This window comes from Heterocephalus glaber, unplaced genomic scaffold, assembly GCF_053883595.1.
Source record: "Heterocephalus glaber isolate CG9 unplaced genomic scaffold, H.glaber_assembly_v1.0 deba00001729, whole genome shotgun sequence".
Lineage (NCBI taxonomy): Eukaryota > Metazoa > Chordata > Mammalia > Rodentia > Bathyergidae > Heterocephalus > Heterocephalus glaber.
Genome location: NW_028258440.1, coordinates 11,941,193 through 11,960,159, shown reverse-complemented (window position 1 = coordinate 11,960,159; position 18,967 = coordinate 11,941,193). Strand labels below are relative to the sequence as shown.

General features: G+C 34.4%; 1 protein-coding gene across 9 annotated transcripts in view; it reads right to left on the bottom strand.

The window, feature by feature from the left end:
- The window catches only part of Thoc2 (THO complex subunit 2), a 110,932-nt gene that overhangs the window by 62,872 nt on the left and 29,093 nt on the right, over nt 1-18,967 (bottom strand). For all 9 annotated transcript variants that reach the window (XM_021240529.2, XM_087199823.1, XM_087199824.1 and 6 more), the window contains 5 exons: nt 18,883-18,953; nt 17,941-18,062; nt 17,268-17,401; nt 8,610-8,776; nt 673-765 (listed from right to left, as the gene is read on the bottom strand). In XM_021240529.2, the coding sequence (XP_021096188.2) occupies nt 673-765; nt 8,610-8,776; nt 17,268-17,401; nt 17,941-18,062; nt 18,883-18,953 (587 nt within the window). The remainder of the gene's footprint in view (nt 1-672; nt 766-8,609; nt 8,777-17,267; nt 17,402-17,940; nt 18,063-18,882; nt 18,954-18,967) is intronic.

Sequence of the window (18,967 nt, the reverse complement as noted above, 5' to 3'; positions counted from 1 at the left end):
TGATTTCAAAGGCAGCAAAGAATGTCAGCTTTAGACAGATTTTTAGGCAACAGATATTTTAATACAAAACCTAATATAATTTATACACTGAATACTTAAGTTTTTTTCAAACTGACAGCAAAATTGTTGCTGAACTAGAGGTTATCTATCACAATCACACTTCTAAATCCTAGATCTAGCAATAAAGGCACAATAGTAGTCATTTGCTGCATAATAAAAATACAAGTACTTTTTCAATAACTAAAAATAAAAATACACTAACAAAGTTCATCATTCATCTTGAACGTCTAAGACTGACACTAAGGAGAGAAGGAATAAGTACCTGGATAATCCCATATTTCTCATGATTCATATGATAGAGAAGTGTAAAACTATAGTGGTTAAGAATTTGGGCTTTCTCTCCATGAGACACACCTTGATGATGACTGAATTTGAACCTCACATCTAATCTTAACTTCTGTAAAGGTGACCAAAAGGAATTTGATTTCCATAATTTGTCAAAGAAAAGAATTAAATTCATTCACTAGTAAACAGAAAGTATTAATGCATCAGGGCTTTAAAAAATAACACTTGAGAGCTAGAACCAAACTTGGAGTTTTACATAACTGCCTACTCCTCTGCCCTACCCCTGGAATAGATGAGCAAATATTCCAAGCGGCCCACTTGACTTACATGTACGTAAAGATCATCTAAATCAATAAGATTAAATTGCAGAAGTACTGCTGCAACTCTGTATAAAGACGATGGAGTCTCGCCATTTGGTTCCTTTAAAAACAAAAGGAAAGTTTCTACTTAGTGTATAAAGTGCAACAATTAAAATTATATCCTTTATCTACCAATAATTAAGAACAACTAGATTAGATCAAACAAGTCAAGAATATACATTATCATACAAAACATCTGAATTTAAAACAAAAATTATTATCAGCATCCTTCTTTTGAACATCTGATAATCATGAGAAAAAGTTTTGAAATTAGACAACTTTTACATTATACATTTGAATAACATCTGACACTTGAATAGAATAAGTAAACTTTAAACTGCCTAACATTTGCCTGCATTTGTTTATATGTGTGTTTTCTTAACTTGCTTTTTCAAGTATTTCTCTCGATGGACATGCAGACAGACAAGACTGGCAAACGTAAAAGTGCAGAACTATCTGTTTGCTTTCCACTTTCTCTTTATTCTTTTACTTCTTGGATTCTTTACTAAGCATTATCTGCTTGCCTTACTTCTCCTTCAAAACAGTTGTCTATACACACTACAGACATGTAAACCAACATTTTAAAATACAGAATGGCAAAGTCAATTCCAGGTCAGCCATGACGATCATACACTAAAACACAAGGATCTTTTGAATGATAACAATTTTTGAAAATAATTTTTAAACTGCTGGGCTCAGATGAATAGAAAAATGTGAACTGGCAATAACAAGTCACATGTAAATAAAAAGCAAACACTGACAACACACCAAGCTTGTATTCTATTCCGCACTGATAATAAAACCTTTGTAGGTAAGATTTCTTCCACAATTGTGATGGATATTGTGAACATAAAATGTGAAGCTAATCAAACAATATGTATCATTTAAAGAAGACTATCTCATTTAAGACAAATAAATCTTTTACTTAACTTACTGACCTCTCCCCCAGTAACCAAATAGAACATACCAGGATCCATTATTCCCTTTTTCCTTATTTAAATGAGCTTGAGCATCAACTCCCACACTTAAGATCTCCATATTCACCACAATCCCTGTTCTATTTCACTCTTCCATATCCTTGAAATATTTTCATGGAATCCTCTGGAATTCATAATCCATCCTCAGCGAAACTTCATATGTCCTGACCTCTCTTCCAAAGATTCCCTTCACCCTGGTGCTTCAACAGAGCTTGGCACTCTTCATTCTGACTCACTATCACTCTTGTAGGTTCTACTTGGGTTTTAGTTTGTTTTTGTTTTTGTCTTGAGATGCGGTCTCATTATGTTACCGAGGCTAGCCTTGAATTCCTAGGCTTAAGTGATCCTCTCACCTCAGCTTCCAGAGTAGCTGAGACTACAGGCATATGCCACCAAGCTCAACTAACTTCTTTCTTAACTTTTGGAGATTTTTATATACATGTAAATACTTTTCATCATGCTGGCCTTGAACTCTTTCCTTTCCTTCCAGTATCTTCTCCTTTACCCTATCCTACCCACTCACCCCATATCCTAAACCTTAATATCACCAGTATCTACAACTTCCTCCATGATGCCAATCCAGTCTCAAGTAGAGCCTGAATGTTGCTGGCCAATTATACTCTGTCTCATCCATGCAATTAACTACTTCCTCTGAGCTCCAATATCCCCCATAATGATCTTTCTATTTCAGTGAGAAAATTAAATCAATTGGCTTTCTATAAAATCCCACAATTATACCTACCAACATCTATACCTATATATGCTACCTTCTCACCAGCCATTACAGGTGAACTCTCTCTGGTCCTATTTAAAGTCAATCCACCTACTTAAGCACTGAACTCCTTTCTCTCCTATTCAAGAATACAATCCCAATAATTCTCCCTGTTGTCTTTTACATCATCAATTTTCCCTTCTGCTCAATCATTCCAATCAGCATACAAAAGTGTTCTCTCTCCCATCTTCAAAAAAAAAATCCATTCTCTTCCGTTCACTTCCCCCACCATCTACCACTCTATTATCTGCAACTCTCTGTACCTCCTCGACAGAGTTGTCAATTCTGTCTCCAATTCCATTCTTCTCATTTTCCCTTAATAAAACCCAACTCCATCAAAATATCCAGTTTTTATGTCTGTGATGACTAATCCAATAGTCAATGTTCAGTCCTTAGATGATCTAGTAGAAGCATTTGACAGAGTTGATCATTTCTTCCTCCATTTAGCTTCCAAAATACCACATACTATGTTTTCCTCTTACCTTTCATGCTGTCCCTTTTCTACTTTCTTGCTGGTCCCTCCTCTTGTCCCAAAGCCCTTAACACTGAAATGCTCTATGGTTCAGTCCTTTATTCTCTTCTCTTTCTATATATTCAACCTTTGGTGATTTCATCCAGTACTGTAACTTTGAATAGCATTTACATGCTTTCAATTTACCTATTTTTATTTCTAGCCCAGTCCTTGCTCTTAAACACTAGATTTATATATCTATTTATTCAGTTCTAGTTATTTACCAGATCCATATATCAGTCACTTACACTTGGATATCTAACAGATTTTTCAAACTTTAACACATCCACAACTGATCTCTGGATTCCTACCTCCAACACTCCAAATCCATTCCATCTCAAATTTCACTTGTCTCAGCTGAGACAAATTTCACTTGTTTCCATCTTTTTAGCACTCAGTCAAAAAAAGAAAATCAGAATATCTAGTCCTTAACTCCATTTTCTCATACCCTGCATCCAATCCCTCAGCAATCTCACCTTCAAAATACATTCAGAATCTGATCAACATTCAATGTTACCACAACCCGGTGGATCCTTTTAAAACTTTAATCAACACAAACACGCATAGGTATGTTCACACTCTCCCCGACACACACTCTTGGAGATTGCTACTAAAGATACTCTTTCCTCAATAAGCTGATTATTAATGGGAAAATATTACGGCACTTTTACTGACTTTCCAATAAGAATTGCATTTCGAGGAAACTGAATGGCCTGAGTTGATAATAAGCAAATCTTCTTTATTCAAGAAAAACACCCAGGGCCGGGGATTTAGCTCAGTGGCACCGCACCTGCCTTGCAAGCGCAAGGTCCTGAGTTCGATCCCTGGTACCGGAAAAAAAAGAAAAAGAGCTAATGAATGTGGAGGGCATGACAAAGTTAGTAATCCAAGAATTTAGGGCTCCTAAGGCAAAAACTGGCTCAAGCAAAAATTAACCATAGATTCTAAACCATTTAATATTAGGTTGATGAAGAAGTGGACATTCACATTGGTGTTAAAAGTATCAGACACCAGATATTGTGTATATGAAACCTATACAATAACCTCTGAAGTTTTTTGCCATTCGATATTTTACTGAATATAATCAAGCCTTTAGACCTGACTCCATGTATGTAAGAAATATAGGGACAAAGAGCAAATTAAATCAACCATGAAAAGGCAATCATATAAATCCAAATCGAGTCTTCTAGGGAATGCACTCATCAACAATTCAATGCAACTGGGAGAGGGCATTTTAAATAAAAAGAGACTGAAAAATCTTGACCATCAAATGCAACATATAGTCTTTGGTTCATCATTTGAACAAACTAGTTATAAATGCATTTAGGGAACAACTTGGGAAATCTGAATATAGTTTCATTTTATTATATGACAGTAATCTCTTTAGGTATGAAATTTGCATTCTGGTTATACAGAAAATGTCCTTAAAGAGTACGAATTATAATATTTTGAAAGAAACTTTCATGATAACTGTAATATAAATTTAATACATATTTCAAAAAAGCATAGCTACATATTAATAAACTTAATTCCAGGTGATGAAGTTATAGGCATACATTAGTCATTCTTTTCTTTATACAGTGAACCCTTGACTTACGAACTCAAGGGCTGGTTGTAACCCAAGTTGGTCAACTGAAGGCTCAGGCTCCTCTACACAGCCTTCAAAGTCTCTCTCCTGTATACAGGCAGATCTCAGTGTCCTTAGAGAGACACTGGCTCAGGATTTCTCAATTAACCTCACACAGGAAAGGATGCTGTAATGTTCCTTCTAGAACTCTTTTAAGGTTAAATCTGTATGAGACCATCTGGAAGCACAAGTGGCTGGCATTCGGGTCATAACTCAAGACTTGTTCATAAGTTATAACTAAAATTCCAGTCGTAACCCAAGTTGTTCATATGTCAGGCTGGTCCTAACTCGAGGGTCCACTGTACTTGAAAATATTCATAATAAAACAAAGAGAAAATGAAAAATCTAAGTTATATCACATCATTCCCTATTCAAAACCCTCCTTTGGCTTCACCCAGTATCCTTGCCAAAGACCTAAGACCTTGCACTGGCTGTGACCTAGTCCCTCTCACCTCTGACTTCATCTCCTACTGCCTGCACTGAATCACCCTGATCCACCCACACTGGCCTCCAGAGGGTTCTTCAATACATCAGGCATGCTCTTATCTTTGGGATACTGCATTGACTGTTACCTTTGCCTGTAGGCTCTTCCTCAGGTATTTGTACAACTTATATACTTCATGCGTTTGTTTAACTCTCATCTTTTCAATTAAGTCTACTCACTATCCTATTTAAAATTGCAATCTACGACTTCAGCACTCCTGTTCTTCCTTATCCTGATCTGTATTTTTTCATCTTGTGGATCACTTTCTAACATAAACACAGAATTTACTTAAAACATAAGCATCACGAAAGCAAGGATTTGTTTATGAATATAGCCCCAGTGCCTAGAATCATACCTTGCACTTAAAGGTGCTCAGACAACAGTTCTTAAACGAATGAGCTTGGGTTATATACAATAGGGTGTAACATGGTACCATTATTACTATTCTGTGTTATGAGTCCAAAAATCAAGGGGCTGAGACATAGTTGAAAACCATCATCGCTGGGGATCTAGCTCAGTGGTTCTGGCGCCTGCCTCGCAAGCACAAGGACCCGAGTTCAATCCCTGGTACCAAAAAAAAAAAAGAAAGAAAACCATCATCTTCTCCTCCTTTCCTGTGACAACTTCAGCCAAGTTTCTCTTTTGACACCCTTACACTTTCTAGTATTTCTTTCTTCCTGTTCTTTGTGCTTTTCCTTGTTTTTGCTAAACCTCTATTGTAGCAATCTCTGTCAGAAGAATAAAGATATGCTTACCCTACTCTTCAAATTGGTAATGTGCTTTTAAAACTGTTTTCATCCTCTCTCACCCTTTCAAGTCAAAACATTCAAACTAGCTATCACAGGTTGATATTAGAATAAAATCACTCTCACCAACATTATAGAGGGAATATTTAGCTCTGCCTAGCAGTATCAGTACCAAGGGGAAAAAAGCCTATTAATTCAAACAATTCCACATTGGTCAAAATATGAATTGAAATAAGGAATAAACATTTTCAGGCAGTGATAGGAAAAGGAGATGGTAAAGAGTTAAGACAAGGGACCAACACACAGGTTGACCATATGTGCTGGGAGCCTTTTTCATAAGATTACATCCCCTTAACAGTTGTTTTTCATAGCTTTCCTTACTTTCCTTCCCAGATCACAAATTATCTAATATCTCTGACATTTTTCCCCCTATACTTAGTAGCCCTTAAAGACTACATTTTCTTACAATGGCAAGACAGCTCCGGCAATAGACACAAGAGAATGGGATTATATAAAGCAATATGAGACTTACTTCTTCCATTAACAGGTAATTTCTAAAACAAATATTTTTTGGCTATTTTTATATAAGAAAAGTGCTGGGCCAGGGATTTAGCTCAGTGGTTCCAGAGCCTGCCTTGTCAGCTCAAGGTCTTGAGTTTGATCCCCGGTACCAAAAAAAAAAAAAAAGGATCATTCAAATTTTGGCAAATGCCTCACCCAAGGTATATTTAATCCAGCTCAAAAGTTTTATTATATGGAATAATTTCATATGAAGGTTAATTCTAAAACTAAGAACTCAACTAACTTGGTATTACAGAGTAGATCACCATTATGCATTGTGATATGTTCTAAAATCCACAGTATCCAAAGCCCTAACTTATATTCTAATTTATCACGCCCCAAGTTAAATTTTGGATACCTTTTCACTTCAGCTGTGGGCTTCATGTTCTTAAACCCAAAGCAATCATGGTACCTCTTAAAATCTGATGAAATATAATACCTGAATCTGTTTCCCCATATCAGTGGTGGTGAACCTATGGCACATGTGTCACAGCAGCTGTTTGTATCATTGGAAGCTCTAAAAGGTTGTCCTTCACTGCCCTATATTGAGTGGTCTCTCAGGCTGCTGGCAGGAAAAAGAACAGCTGCCATTGCTAATTTTTGAGCAAAGGAATAATAGCACTCTTGCCTAAAAAATTCTTCAATGTGACTTGATTGGGCTTAAAAGCTATATGCTTTTAAACATTGATGTGCCATACCTTCTGTCTTCTGGAGCATTCTGGAGAATACAAAAATAAAAGACAAGCAGAGAGGCACAGGCACTATATCATTTGAGAATTCAAAAAGAAATTCTCTGATTATCCTGAACTATAGTTCCAAGAGAACAGGGATAGGCATTCCTTTTTTCCAGAGTATCATCAGTACCTAGCAGAGCAACAGGACATCATAAACATTCAATGAATGAGTACTTTTTAACTAGCTGATTCTGACAGGCAAGTAGACAAATTAGCAAAGTCATATCAAAAGAACAATGGAGACCTTTATTACATCTTCCATGCTGGCAAGAGAATTGTCTTCCTAAAACACAGAGCACTTATTTCCAATTAGTGAACATACATTATGGCAAAACAGTGAATTAATCCATAGAAATTAGTAGAACAGAACCCATCTAAATGGCTCACAATCTGGCAAAAAAGATAGATACAATTTATTCTAATATAATATGATTAAGTGTTAGAAATGTGTGTCAAGTTCTATAAGATTGTAATTGACTAAATCTACACAGCCAAGTGTCATCTAAGAAATTTCAGAGCAAGAGCACTTGATCTTAAAGAATAAACAGGAGTTCACGAGATGAAGAAAAGAGAAATGAGAGGATTAGGTAAGAATAGTTTTCTAGGTATAAGGAACTGCATGAACAAAAGTCCACAGAAAAGTCTACACCTAAATTCAGGAAACAGCTAGTCACCTGACATAACTAGAATATTAGGTTAAAATACCTAAAGATAAGGCTGGAAAAAAGAACAGTGCTGGATTGTAAAGAGCTTTTTCTGTCACTTGCTGAAGTTTGAATTTCATCCTACCAGCAAAGACTTTTGAGCAGTGAAGTGCTTCATTCAAATCTCTTTTAGAAATAGTAATAATTTCACAATATAAAAGATGGATTGAAAGAGAAATAATCAGAGACGTAGATTAGCTTGATAGCAATTACAGTAGTTTAATGAAAAATGATGTAACATATGCCTCAAGTATTTATTCAAATCCATAAAAATTCCAATAGCGATTGTCTATACAATAAATTGCAACTCATAACACAATATTCAAGGCCCGAGACAATAAAACGAACCTACCGTTGCAAAGTCATTTTCTATCCCCTCTTTTCCCTTTTACAATCCAGCCACAGCAGACTAAGGACCATTCCTTCAATTAAGTTACATATATTCACACCACTACATCTTCATTCTCACAGTTTGTTACTCCTGCATAGAAAACTCTCAAAGAACTCCTACTCATCCTTCAAGAACCAGGTTTTAAAAGAATTATACCTATGAAGTCTTCACTGATTCTATCTCTCCTGAGACAAAATTTAATTATGCATTCCTCTAGGCTTTCATATCACATCATTCATACTACTAGTATAGTACTTAACACATCATTAGCTCTCCATGTATCTATTTCCTCTGGTAAAATGAGCTGAAACCAATCATTATTAAATAAAACTCAAATTAAACAATACACATAAAAGTATGATGTTAACCTATATATACAGATATACATTTTTTTTTACCTGGTAAAACTTGAATTTGAACCCAAGAATATGACACAGTGTTTGCGGTTCACACATACTCATGTAAGATTCTAATAAAGATATAAAGAAGTCATCGTGTTCTGGCCTGCATTCAAACACTTCTAAAATGACATCCAAAACTCTATTGGGATCCAGATTAAAGCATCCTGTAACAGATGAGATATACACAAATTCAAAAGTGATTATATGTCATTTCTAGTAAAGCCAATAACTTTCAGGGACAACTTATATAGCAAAATAAAAATGTTTTTAAAAACAACTTAAAAGTTTGTTTCCTCTCCTTCAGAGGGAAATCTTTGTAATTTTCAAGATCATTAAAAAAAAAATAACACTCTACATATTTTACAGACGAGAACGTAACTTGTCCAAGATCACAAGAAGGGTTAATGACAGGCCTGGGTCTGGAGCCCAGGTAAATGTTCTTCTATGCCACATTGTTTCACGAATCCATGATTACTCAGGCTAGTGAAAGAGATCCACATGATTAATTCTCAGCAAAATATGAAAATCAAATAATGCATTTTACAAATTAAGCAACTAAAGGGCTTTTTAAAAATATTTTAAGCAAAAAATATTTGGGGTGTTGATATAAAATTAAGTTTGGGTTCATTTAGTTTATCTTACATATACAACAGAGCTATAAAGTAAAATTGTACCACTCATTTATATGTGTGTATAAATATATAAATATATATTTATATATATATTTATATATTTATATTTATTTTTTGGTACCAGAGATCAAACTTGGGTCCTTGCGCTTGTGGGGCAGGCAGCAGCACCACTGAGCTAAATCCCCAACCCACACTGATTTATATTTATAGTTTCTGATCGGAAAAGAGGTACGCTACTGACAACAAAGAGATCAGAGAATACCAAAGGAGTTGGGGACATGACAAAAGGGTATAGATGACACAAGCAGAGAAGGAAAAAACCTAGATAGAGCAGGAAAAGAAAGAAACATTGACTAGGTGTTTATGGCTATTTATCCATGCAAAGCTCCTAGTGAAAACTAAAAAGGGACAACTGGACATAGACTTGATAAACATTCCTACCATTCACACTATTCTTAATATATTAATTCTATATGCATTCAACTTCAGCTGTTACCATATTATAGTGTAGTCACATCATATGTACATTATGCTATGAGAACTTATCATTTGCACACAAGAGAAAGAATTAATTTGAATGATACAGGCAATTCTACATACCATTCTTCTCAATAAAACATGATCTTATACCAGGAGTGAGAATGAGATATCTACTAGTTCCTCAGTTTACTTCAGTTCTTAACCCATTGGATCAAGTTAAACGAAATTTTAATATTTTAAATTATATATTTTTCATTAGATATAGCCCCTAAATGCAAGTTAATCACTTTATTAGGCAGGCAAATAAACAATGATTTCTTCTAATGCTAGAGAAAAAAAGAACTATGTTCAACTTAGGGAGATATGTGGGGTCTAAACACATGTTTTTTAAAGATGACTTAGGAGATTTTTTTTCTCAAGAAAAAACAATTTTTTTTTGAGCCAGGGTCTATGTAGTTCAGGCTAGCCTTGAAGTCAATAACTCACTACGCAGCCCAGGATGGCCTCAAACTCGCAGCAATCTTCTTGCCTCAGCCCCTCTAGTGCTAGGATTACAGGTGTGCACCACCATCTCCAGCAAAAAAAATTTTATGCAGCCTATTTCTACCTGAACTCTTTAATAAGCTATCTTCAGTTACTTCCATTAAGTCCACATTTATTTATATTAAATGCCATAAAACTTATGTCTGGTTCATAATATTTTTAGCAATCACTTAGAAAACCCAATACTCCAAATACAAGTATTTTCCTCTTTTTACGCAACCTATATTTAAGAAGATATTTTCTTCCATTTCTCGTACTAAGGGAAAGAAGGAGTAAAGCAGTAATCTCATCTTTAAAAAGAGTTGCAAATTTTCACAAATTCTCCAAAAATATGTTTTCCTAAAGTTCTAGGGGGAAAATAATCCTGAATGTTTCACCTCTCACTCCATCTCCAAAAAGTAAGGACTATGAACATAAAAAAGTGACTCCAAAAAAAGCAACTTGAATCCTTAAATGGGGGTATGTCAAGTGGTACAACTACTTTGCAAAATTGGAAGTTCCTTTAAAAGTTAAATTTACACTTTGTATCATATGACTCAGTCATTCCATTCTTTGTTATTTACCCGAGGGAAATAAATGTCTATGTTGATACAAGAACATGTACACAAATATTTATAGCAGCTTTATTTGTACAGTCCCAAATGTCCATCAACATATGAATGGATAAACAACTTTTAAGTGTAACATGTACAGCAGAACACTACTCCACAATAAAAAAGAACTATTTAGCTAGTCAACAACATGGGATCATCACAAAACAATTATGCTAAAATAATAACACTGAATAAGTCAGACCAAAAAGTGAGTACATACTGTATGATTACAATTAAAGAAGAATTCTAGAAAAAACAAACTAATCTATAGTGACAGAAAGTAGATCAGTGATGGCCTGGAAAGAAGAAAAGGGGTAGTAAGATGGGATAATAAAATTGACAAGAAGATATTACAAGTGATAGGAATGTGCATTTTCCTGTTTGTAGTGATCCCTTTATACAGTATGCAGCTTACCAAATGTCAATTAGATCTCAATAAAGCTGGAAAAACAATGGTACAATCAAATTGCTATAAACTGACAAGAGATTATGAAAGTAGATCTAGTAATTGTCTAATTCTGTAACTTCTACATTTAATATAAAATATCACTAAGTAGAAATGAATAACAATCTATTCTATCAGAGGACAAAAGAGACACAATATAATTTTGAAAAACTGGCTACCTAATAATTACCTATTGAGCTACAGATACAAAACTTGTGAATAAGGATGAGAACAGCACTATATTAGCGTAAAAATTAACTATTTCATTGACATTTTGAAGTTTACATTTTCAACATGCTGAAATATGAACCACTAACATTATATTTTATTTAACAGTATACCTTCATTGAGGCTATTCTATCAGTTTTCCATATTCTTTTTTTTTTGGTACTGGGGATCAAACTCGGGTCCTTGAGCTTTCAAGGCAGGCGGCGGAACCACTGAGCTAAATCCCCAGCCCTATCTATTTCTTTCTAGGTTCAATTTAAGGTAGTAATCTAGAAGAAAAGGTCTGTACTTTTTTTTTTTTTGGTACCGGGGATTAAACTCAGGACCTTGCGCTGGTGGCAGGCAGGGTGCCACTAGCTACATCCCCAGCCCATGTACTTTTATTTATAAAAGAGATCAACCTTTTTAACTTTCAAAAAGAAAAACTAGCATAAGTTTTCTAACTGCTAAATATCTCAGGTGTTGTTCAATCAATTCCATGTTATGAGAAAAAAATAGCCACACTGAAGGTTTAGAAAATTATTTTTTAGGGGCCGGGAATTTAGCTCAGTGGTTTCGCCGCCTGCCTTGAAAGCTCAAGGACCCGAGTTCGATCCCCAGTACCAAAAAAAGAAAATTATTTTTAAATCTTAAAGCATTAAGCAACAGTAATGCTATTTCACATACAGTAAGACACTAGTAACAATCAGGGAGCTTGAATGTCCAAAAGACAATCTTTTTCTAGTGGCAGCTGTGATAGAACATAAGACTCTTGTGTTCAAATGTCTCAGAAAGGCTTTTGTCCACCCCAAGCATCAAGAGACGTGTGATCTTGACAAAGATCATAAGCCTGGCTTCCTACCTCTACTATCAATTACATTAAGGAATATACACAGATACACACATGCATACAAACACAATGCCTTTGAAGAAAGAAACGAGAAATCATTGAAAAGTTTAAAATGACAGACCTATAATGGCCATGGGTTCACTCCATTTAAATAAATATTAAATAATGACCCACTATGTGCTAGGCTCTTGAGATATAGAGATTAATAAAAGCTTTCTCTGTCTATAAAGAGAGTTCACACCTTTTGGATGATACATCTTTGAAGAAATACACTAAAAAGTAACTGGAATTTCCCCAAAGATGGACAGATGTTCAATATATTAGAGCAATTATAACTAGAAGCAAAAATTATGATTAAACTGACAATAGCTGTTGTAGGAATAAGGTCAAATTGAAATTCTTAACATGAAAATAAAAGCCCAAAGTAAAACCCTTAACATGACTGAGAAAGATGTCTAGCCTATACATTTCAGAGAAGAAAACAGAATTACAGACTCAATCATATTCCTGGAAATTCTGAGCTTAGGAGAGAGAAATCCCATGTTTTTTACAAAAGGAAATGATTCAGCACCTAGAAAAAAAATTCCCTTAGAAAAAAGCTAAAGAGCTAGGCACATCCCTATAATCCCAGCTACTCAAGAAGTTAAGGCAAGAGAAACCCAAATTCAAAGACAGCCTGGGCAACTTAAGACCTTCTCTCAAAAATTAAATTGTAAAGGGCTGGGGATATAGTTTGGTGGTAGAGTGCTTGCCTAGTATGTGCAAGGCCCTGGAATTCAATCCCTATTACTAAAAAAGGAAAAAAGAAAAAAGGGAAAAGGGGGAAAAGGCAGTGAATGCACCTAACAAAAATTAATTTTCTTGGGCTGGGGATTTAGCTCAGTGGTGCTGTCACTTGCCTTGCAAGCACTAGGTCCTGAGTTCGATCCCCGGTACAAAAAAAATTAATTTTCTTAAAAGCCATGCTTTCACTAATTGCAGTCTTTGTTTTCACAGTAGGCAGTACTTTTTCTAACATACAGTCAAGAAACTTCAACATAGCAACAGTTTAGGTAAAGGAAGCAATCAATCAACTGGTTTCTCTTTCAATGGGACAGGAAGGAAAAAGGTAACAAGATGCAGATTGATCCTAAGATTATTAAAATACGAAGTACGCTCAAAATAATGTATTCAAAAGGGCTAAATACCCTGTAATCTTTCCAATAATAAAAGAATTTAAGAATAATAATAATAATAATAATAATAATAATAATTTGGCTTGAAGTACTGTTTCTCTGGTCACTTGAAAAGTAAAAAGAGAATTTGTGAGACTGAAGGGGCAAGACTCTCACTCTACTCTTTCCAGTCCAGTCTACAATCTTAAGACACTAGGCAACAAATGAAGGTCCTGAGCCCTACTTCTGGGAGAGAAAGTAAGGATTCAAGTCTAAGAGAAGATGCTGAACCACTAAGCCCCAAACCAGGAAGAATCATTTTCATTCTCTAAAATTAAGCTCAAGTAAACTAGTTCCGTAACTAGATTTTAGACAGAATTGTTTTATTTAGAGCAAGAATTGACAAACTACGGAATATGGGTTAAATCTATTTGGCTATCTGGCTTTATAAACAAAGTTTTATTAAAATACAGCCACTTCACTTATGTACTGTTTATAGCCACTTTCAACCTACAATGGCAGAGTAGTTGCAACAAAAAACAATTGGCCCATAAAGCCAAAAAATACTAAATTAGCTTTACAGAAAAATGTCTGCTGGACAGTGATTTAGAAGAAAGGAAAGAAAAGAAAACCTAATGATCACTTTAAGGTATACAGCATGCTGTTTTGATTTTTTTGAAGGGCATTCATAGAATACTTTGGTTTAGTTCAGCAATCAAAAGAATCTAATTTCTGATACACCTTCCTTTAATTTCTAAAGGATGCTTTTTGCCATCTTGCTATAAAAACCACTTGACAGGATCTGTATATGACTTGATATGTCAAAAGCCTATTGATTTTTCCATTTCTATTTATTAAGTTGTTCAAATTTAGTGTTAGATTTGAGATAACAATCACCCTACAAACTCAATGGTTCTGCTTCCTAGCTTGTTTATGCAGTAAATAGACCCAGACTATCAGGATATAAATATTCCGACACGCAAGAATGTTTTAGGAAGCAAATAACTGCCTTTTTACCAAAGGACAATAAACAAGGATTTCTCCTGATCAGAACAAGTACCCTGAATATAAATGCCCTTTAAAACACATACCTACCAATCTAGGTTAACACTTTCTGACAATAGCTAGTGAAGGAGATTAGATGTAAGACAGTTTTGTGTGAAGAATTACCTGTCTAGATTGCTTCTAGGAAGAAAAGAGTGAGACTAAACACTGAGAAAATCATCCAAGGATGTCATGAAAAATAGGATGTTGTGTTGACTACCTGTTCTAGCCAGATGAGACAAGACCTAGATGGAGTTTGCATTCAGAGGGAGTATAATTAACTATACTGAAAAATACTCCTTGGAATTAAAGTCTTAACCCAAATTTTCGCATCAAAGTAAAGTTCCTTTTTCAGACAACCAGGGAAAGAAAGAGGTCACCTAACCAGAAAGGAACAAGCACTGAGCCAGAGAAATACATTTTCAGAATTTCTCCATCCCAAGGAATATAGGCTAAGAATTATTATGAACACTATGAGAATGGGGTAAAGATTCACCCATTTTTTACCCAGTATTTATGTAGCACCTACACACCAATCACTGAAGATTAAGTATTAAACCAGATAAAAACCACTGTCCTCATAAAGCTTATATTCCATCAGGAAGAGTAGGGATAAAATGCATAGTACAGTCATCCTTCAGTACCCAAGAAGTTGCTGCCACACTCCCTTGAGGATACCAAAACCCACAGATGCTGTTTCTTAATATAAAATGGCTCAGTATTTGGATATAATCTATACACACTCTTTTTCACATGTTAAACCATGACTAGATTATTTATAACACCCAATGCACTGTAAATACTATATAAATAGTTGTCTTAACTGTACTATCTAGAAAATAATGATAAGAACAAAAGTCCATGCATGTTTGATACAGATGCAATTTTTCCCTAAATATTTTCAACTCGTGGGTGGTTGACATGGAGAAACAGTGACAAATATATATTATATGGTGATAAGCGCTAAGAAAAATAATCAGGGAACAATAAAAAGCGTTGACAGGGGTGGCTAGGGAAGGCTTGAGAAGGTGGTATTTTAGTACATCTGTTCTACCATGCTTAATAGTACACTTGATGGGTTAAAACAGAAGGGTAGCCAAAAAGTTCATATTGTTCATACTCATGAAATATCTATTTGTGTCATGAGCTTGTGGTGGTGATTGTTACATTATTCTTCAGAGATAATAACATAACCTATTCTCTATGAGAATACAGGTAACCACAATCCTGCAGCCCTTACATAGTCAGTTTCAAGGTCAGCCTGAACTACCTAGTGAGCAAGACTGTCTCAAAAAACAAACAAGGGGGCCGGGAATTTAGCTCAGTGGTTCCGCCGCCTGCCTTGCAAGCTCAAGGACCCGAGTTAGATCCCCAGTACCAAAACAAAATAAAACAAGAATCCTGCTGCCCTATAGGCCCACCCTTCTTGCTGTTAAATCAACATAGGACAGAAGCAGCAAAGAAAGTAGAACAGCCATTAGAACTAACTTCAAAGAAGAGGATAAATTTAAACTAAAAGCTGACTTATCTATACGTGTTGGTTACCAAAAGCCAAACCAAACAAGGAAGATTATAATAAATACAGTTTTATGGGTACCTATACAAAGTACTGCAGGAAATGGATAAGATTAGACCACCTGCATTCTTAGTCATACATAAATTACAGAAACAAAGATAAAGAACTCAGGTTGGGGATTTAGCTCAGTGGTGACACTGCCTGCCTCGCAAGCCCAAAGTCCTGAGTTCAATCCCCGGTATCAAAAAAAAAAAAAAACTCAGAAGCTGAGGTTAAGCATTCCCTAAGATATAACCAACGAGGCAAGAAATAATTCTCTTGTAGGTCTAAAAACATAAGACACTATGCTGTTGCAAAATCTTCCATAAGCACAACGCCCCCCAAAATAGCAGAAATTATTTCTACTCTCAGAAAATCATGATAACCCTATTTTACTACCATTAATTCCTCTTTCTATAGAATTCTAATAATTCCTCCAAATGCTCAATGCAAATGAAAGAAAAATGCTATAGAAATGCGATTTAAAAGGTAGAGATAATAACACTTTTGTATCTGTTACACTTTTGCAACATTCTGCTACACTTTTTTTTTTTTTTTAACCGCAGTACTGGGGATTGAACCCTGGGTCTTTGCCCTGGGCTACAACCTGAGCCAGGGTTTCACTAAGTTGCCCAGGTTGGGCTCAAACTTGTGCCTCAATCTCCCAAGAGTGCTGGGATTACAGGCATGTATCTCCAAGCCCAGCTTCTGCTTATACCTACTTTAAGAGGTTGCAGTAAAGATAAAATGTGCATCAAAGTCCCTTATAAAAGGAGTTTCTTCAAATTCAAGTTCAAAAGAATCATATATCACTGGGGTTCAAGAGTTCACTGAAGATTATTTTCATATTTTTTGCCCTCTATAAAATGACTGAGACATACTTAAAAATTAAAGATAAAAGTACTAAAGAGATCAGAAATGAATATAAATACACAGGTGACAATGAAAAAGATTTTTCATAAATATGTTAAATTTTATAATTACTAACAAAATAATAAAAGTCTATTAGACACTTATTTAACTGAAAAATAATTGTATGCAATGTACTCATTTTGTCTTTATATTCTCCAACAGTCAAAAAAGTTTATGTTAATAATACTTATTTATACATACAGACATACACACATGCACCCACACTCAGATATGCCTTACCTATTAAAGATTTTATATTTTCTAAGATTAAATCACTAGTAATATTTCCAGATAAATCTTGCCCCAATTCAGCAATCAGCTTGGCATACCCTTCATTCTCTTCTCTTAACAAATTGAATTTTTGCTGCTTATAGCTGAAATTAGATAAATATTAAGGAGATAAAATTAATTTCAATTAGAAAGTTTGCACAGAGTAGTGTATTTTCTTCACTGAATATTTCTAACTTAAAACAATCCTAAGAATAGCTGTTGAAAGTTTACTTCTTTGTGTATCTTTTAATATAGGAAATAATACTAGTTTATAAGATGGCTCTAATGTTAATTACATAGGGAAAACCAGTAACACAAAGAAAGAATACTGCTAATACCAAGGAACAATAACATACCATCACTAAGAATATACCTTGAGTATAGCCACAGTTGTAAATGCTTGCTAATAATAAAAGCATTGAATATTATTTAACTTCAAATATGGACAAACTTAACATTGGTTTTGCTCAGGTAAAGCTCATTGCTGATTCAATTTTAGGCTAATTTTAGAAAACAAAAAATAAGCTCTACACTAACCACAAACAAAAATACCTTCAAAGCACCTTCAGAAACTAATAAATTCAAAATGAGAAATAAAAAATATTCAGCTACATTATCTACAGCACAAGAAACATGTACTTACAAGAGTTTTGTCTTGATTTTAACTGACTTTTGATTGAACTGCTGTGACTGTTTAATGAGTCCCAATGATTCCAATGTTTCTGGATCTAGGCGTTCCTTTAGAACTGTGTCTGAAACTAAATACTGTATTAAAAAATATTAAAGGTCATTTATTCTTTAGCTTTCCAACTATACATCTACAATCTTAAACATATTCAAAATAATTTTCCCAAATAAGAATACAAAAATCATATTTTACATACATATAGAAAACAACTCAGAATTTGTAAAAAGACTTGGAATTTCAATTTAACAAAAATGATGGCTCTTTAAACATTGAAATATATTTCTTTCAAAAATTTGTTTACAAATTATATACATGCTGTACATAGCCAACAACAAGAACTACAGATGAAATTCTCATTGAATTAACTTAATTTTCACTTAATACAGCACTTCAGCCTTCTTTAGTTTTTACTATAAGCCAAATTCTAGTACAGCCATGACAAGGATATTCTTCCAGGTCTGAGAAAGTGTTTTCACCTCGCTTCTAAAATTTATGAATATAAAATAGTTTACTAGATAAAGATTGTGACAAATTCTAAAATTTATTATTTTTAAACTACCTCCATGTTGCCTAACAGTTTATGAAAAAAAATTCAGTTTAAAAGCTATCTATAATCATCTATAGTTAAAGATGTTTACCTTTTCCTTAACTTGTTAAGAACTTACCAGATATGGTATAGCACTCAAGGTTTTATTATGTATAGTTTAGATGACTTGGTAACATGCCTATTTCACAGAAATAGCATGTCTAGTTTCACAAAATAGTCCATTTCAAAACTCAAATCTCACCTTACAAATGAAGTCAAGTGAATATCAACATTCTCCATTATCATGATTAACTGCAATCATAACCATTTAATACAAAATTTAGAAAGCAAAAGTATTTTGTAAAACTTACCAAACATGCTAATACCAACTGTGTAAAATAGTCTCTCTTGCTTTTTTCTTCTAAACAATTTGTCTCAATATCTATAATGATGGAG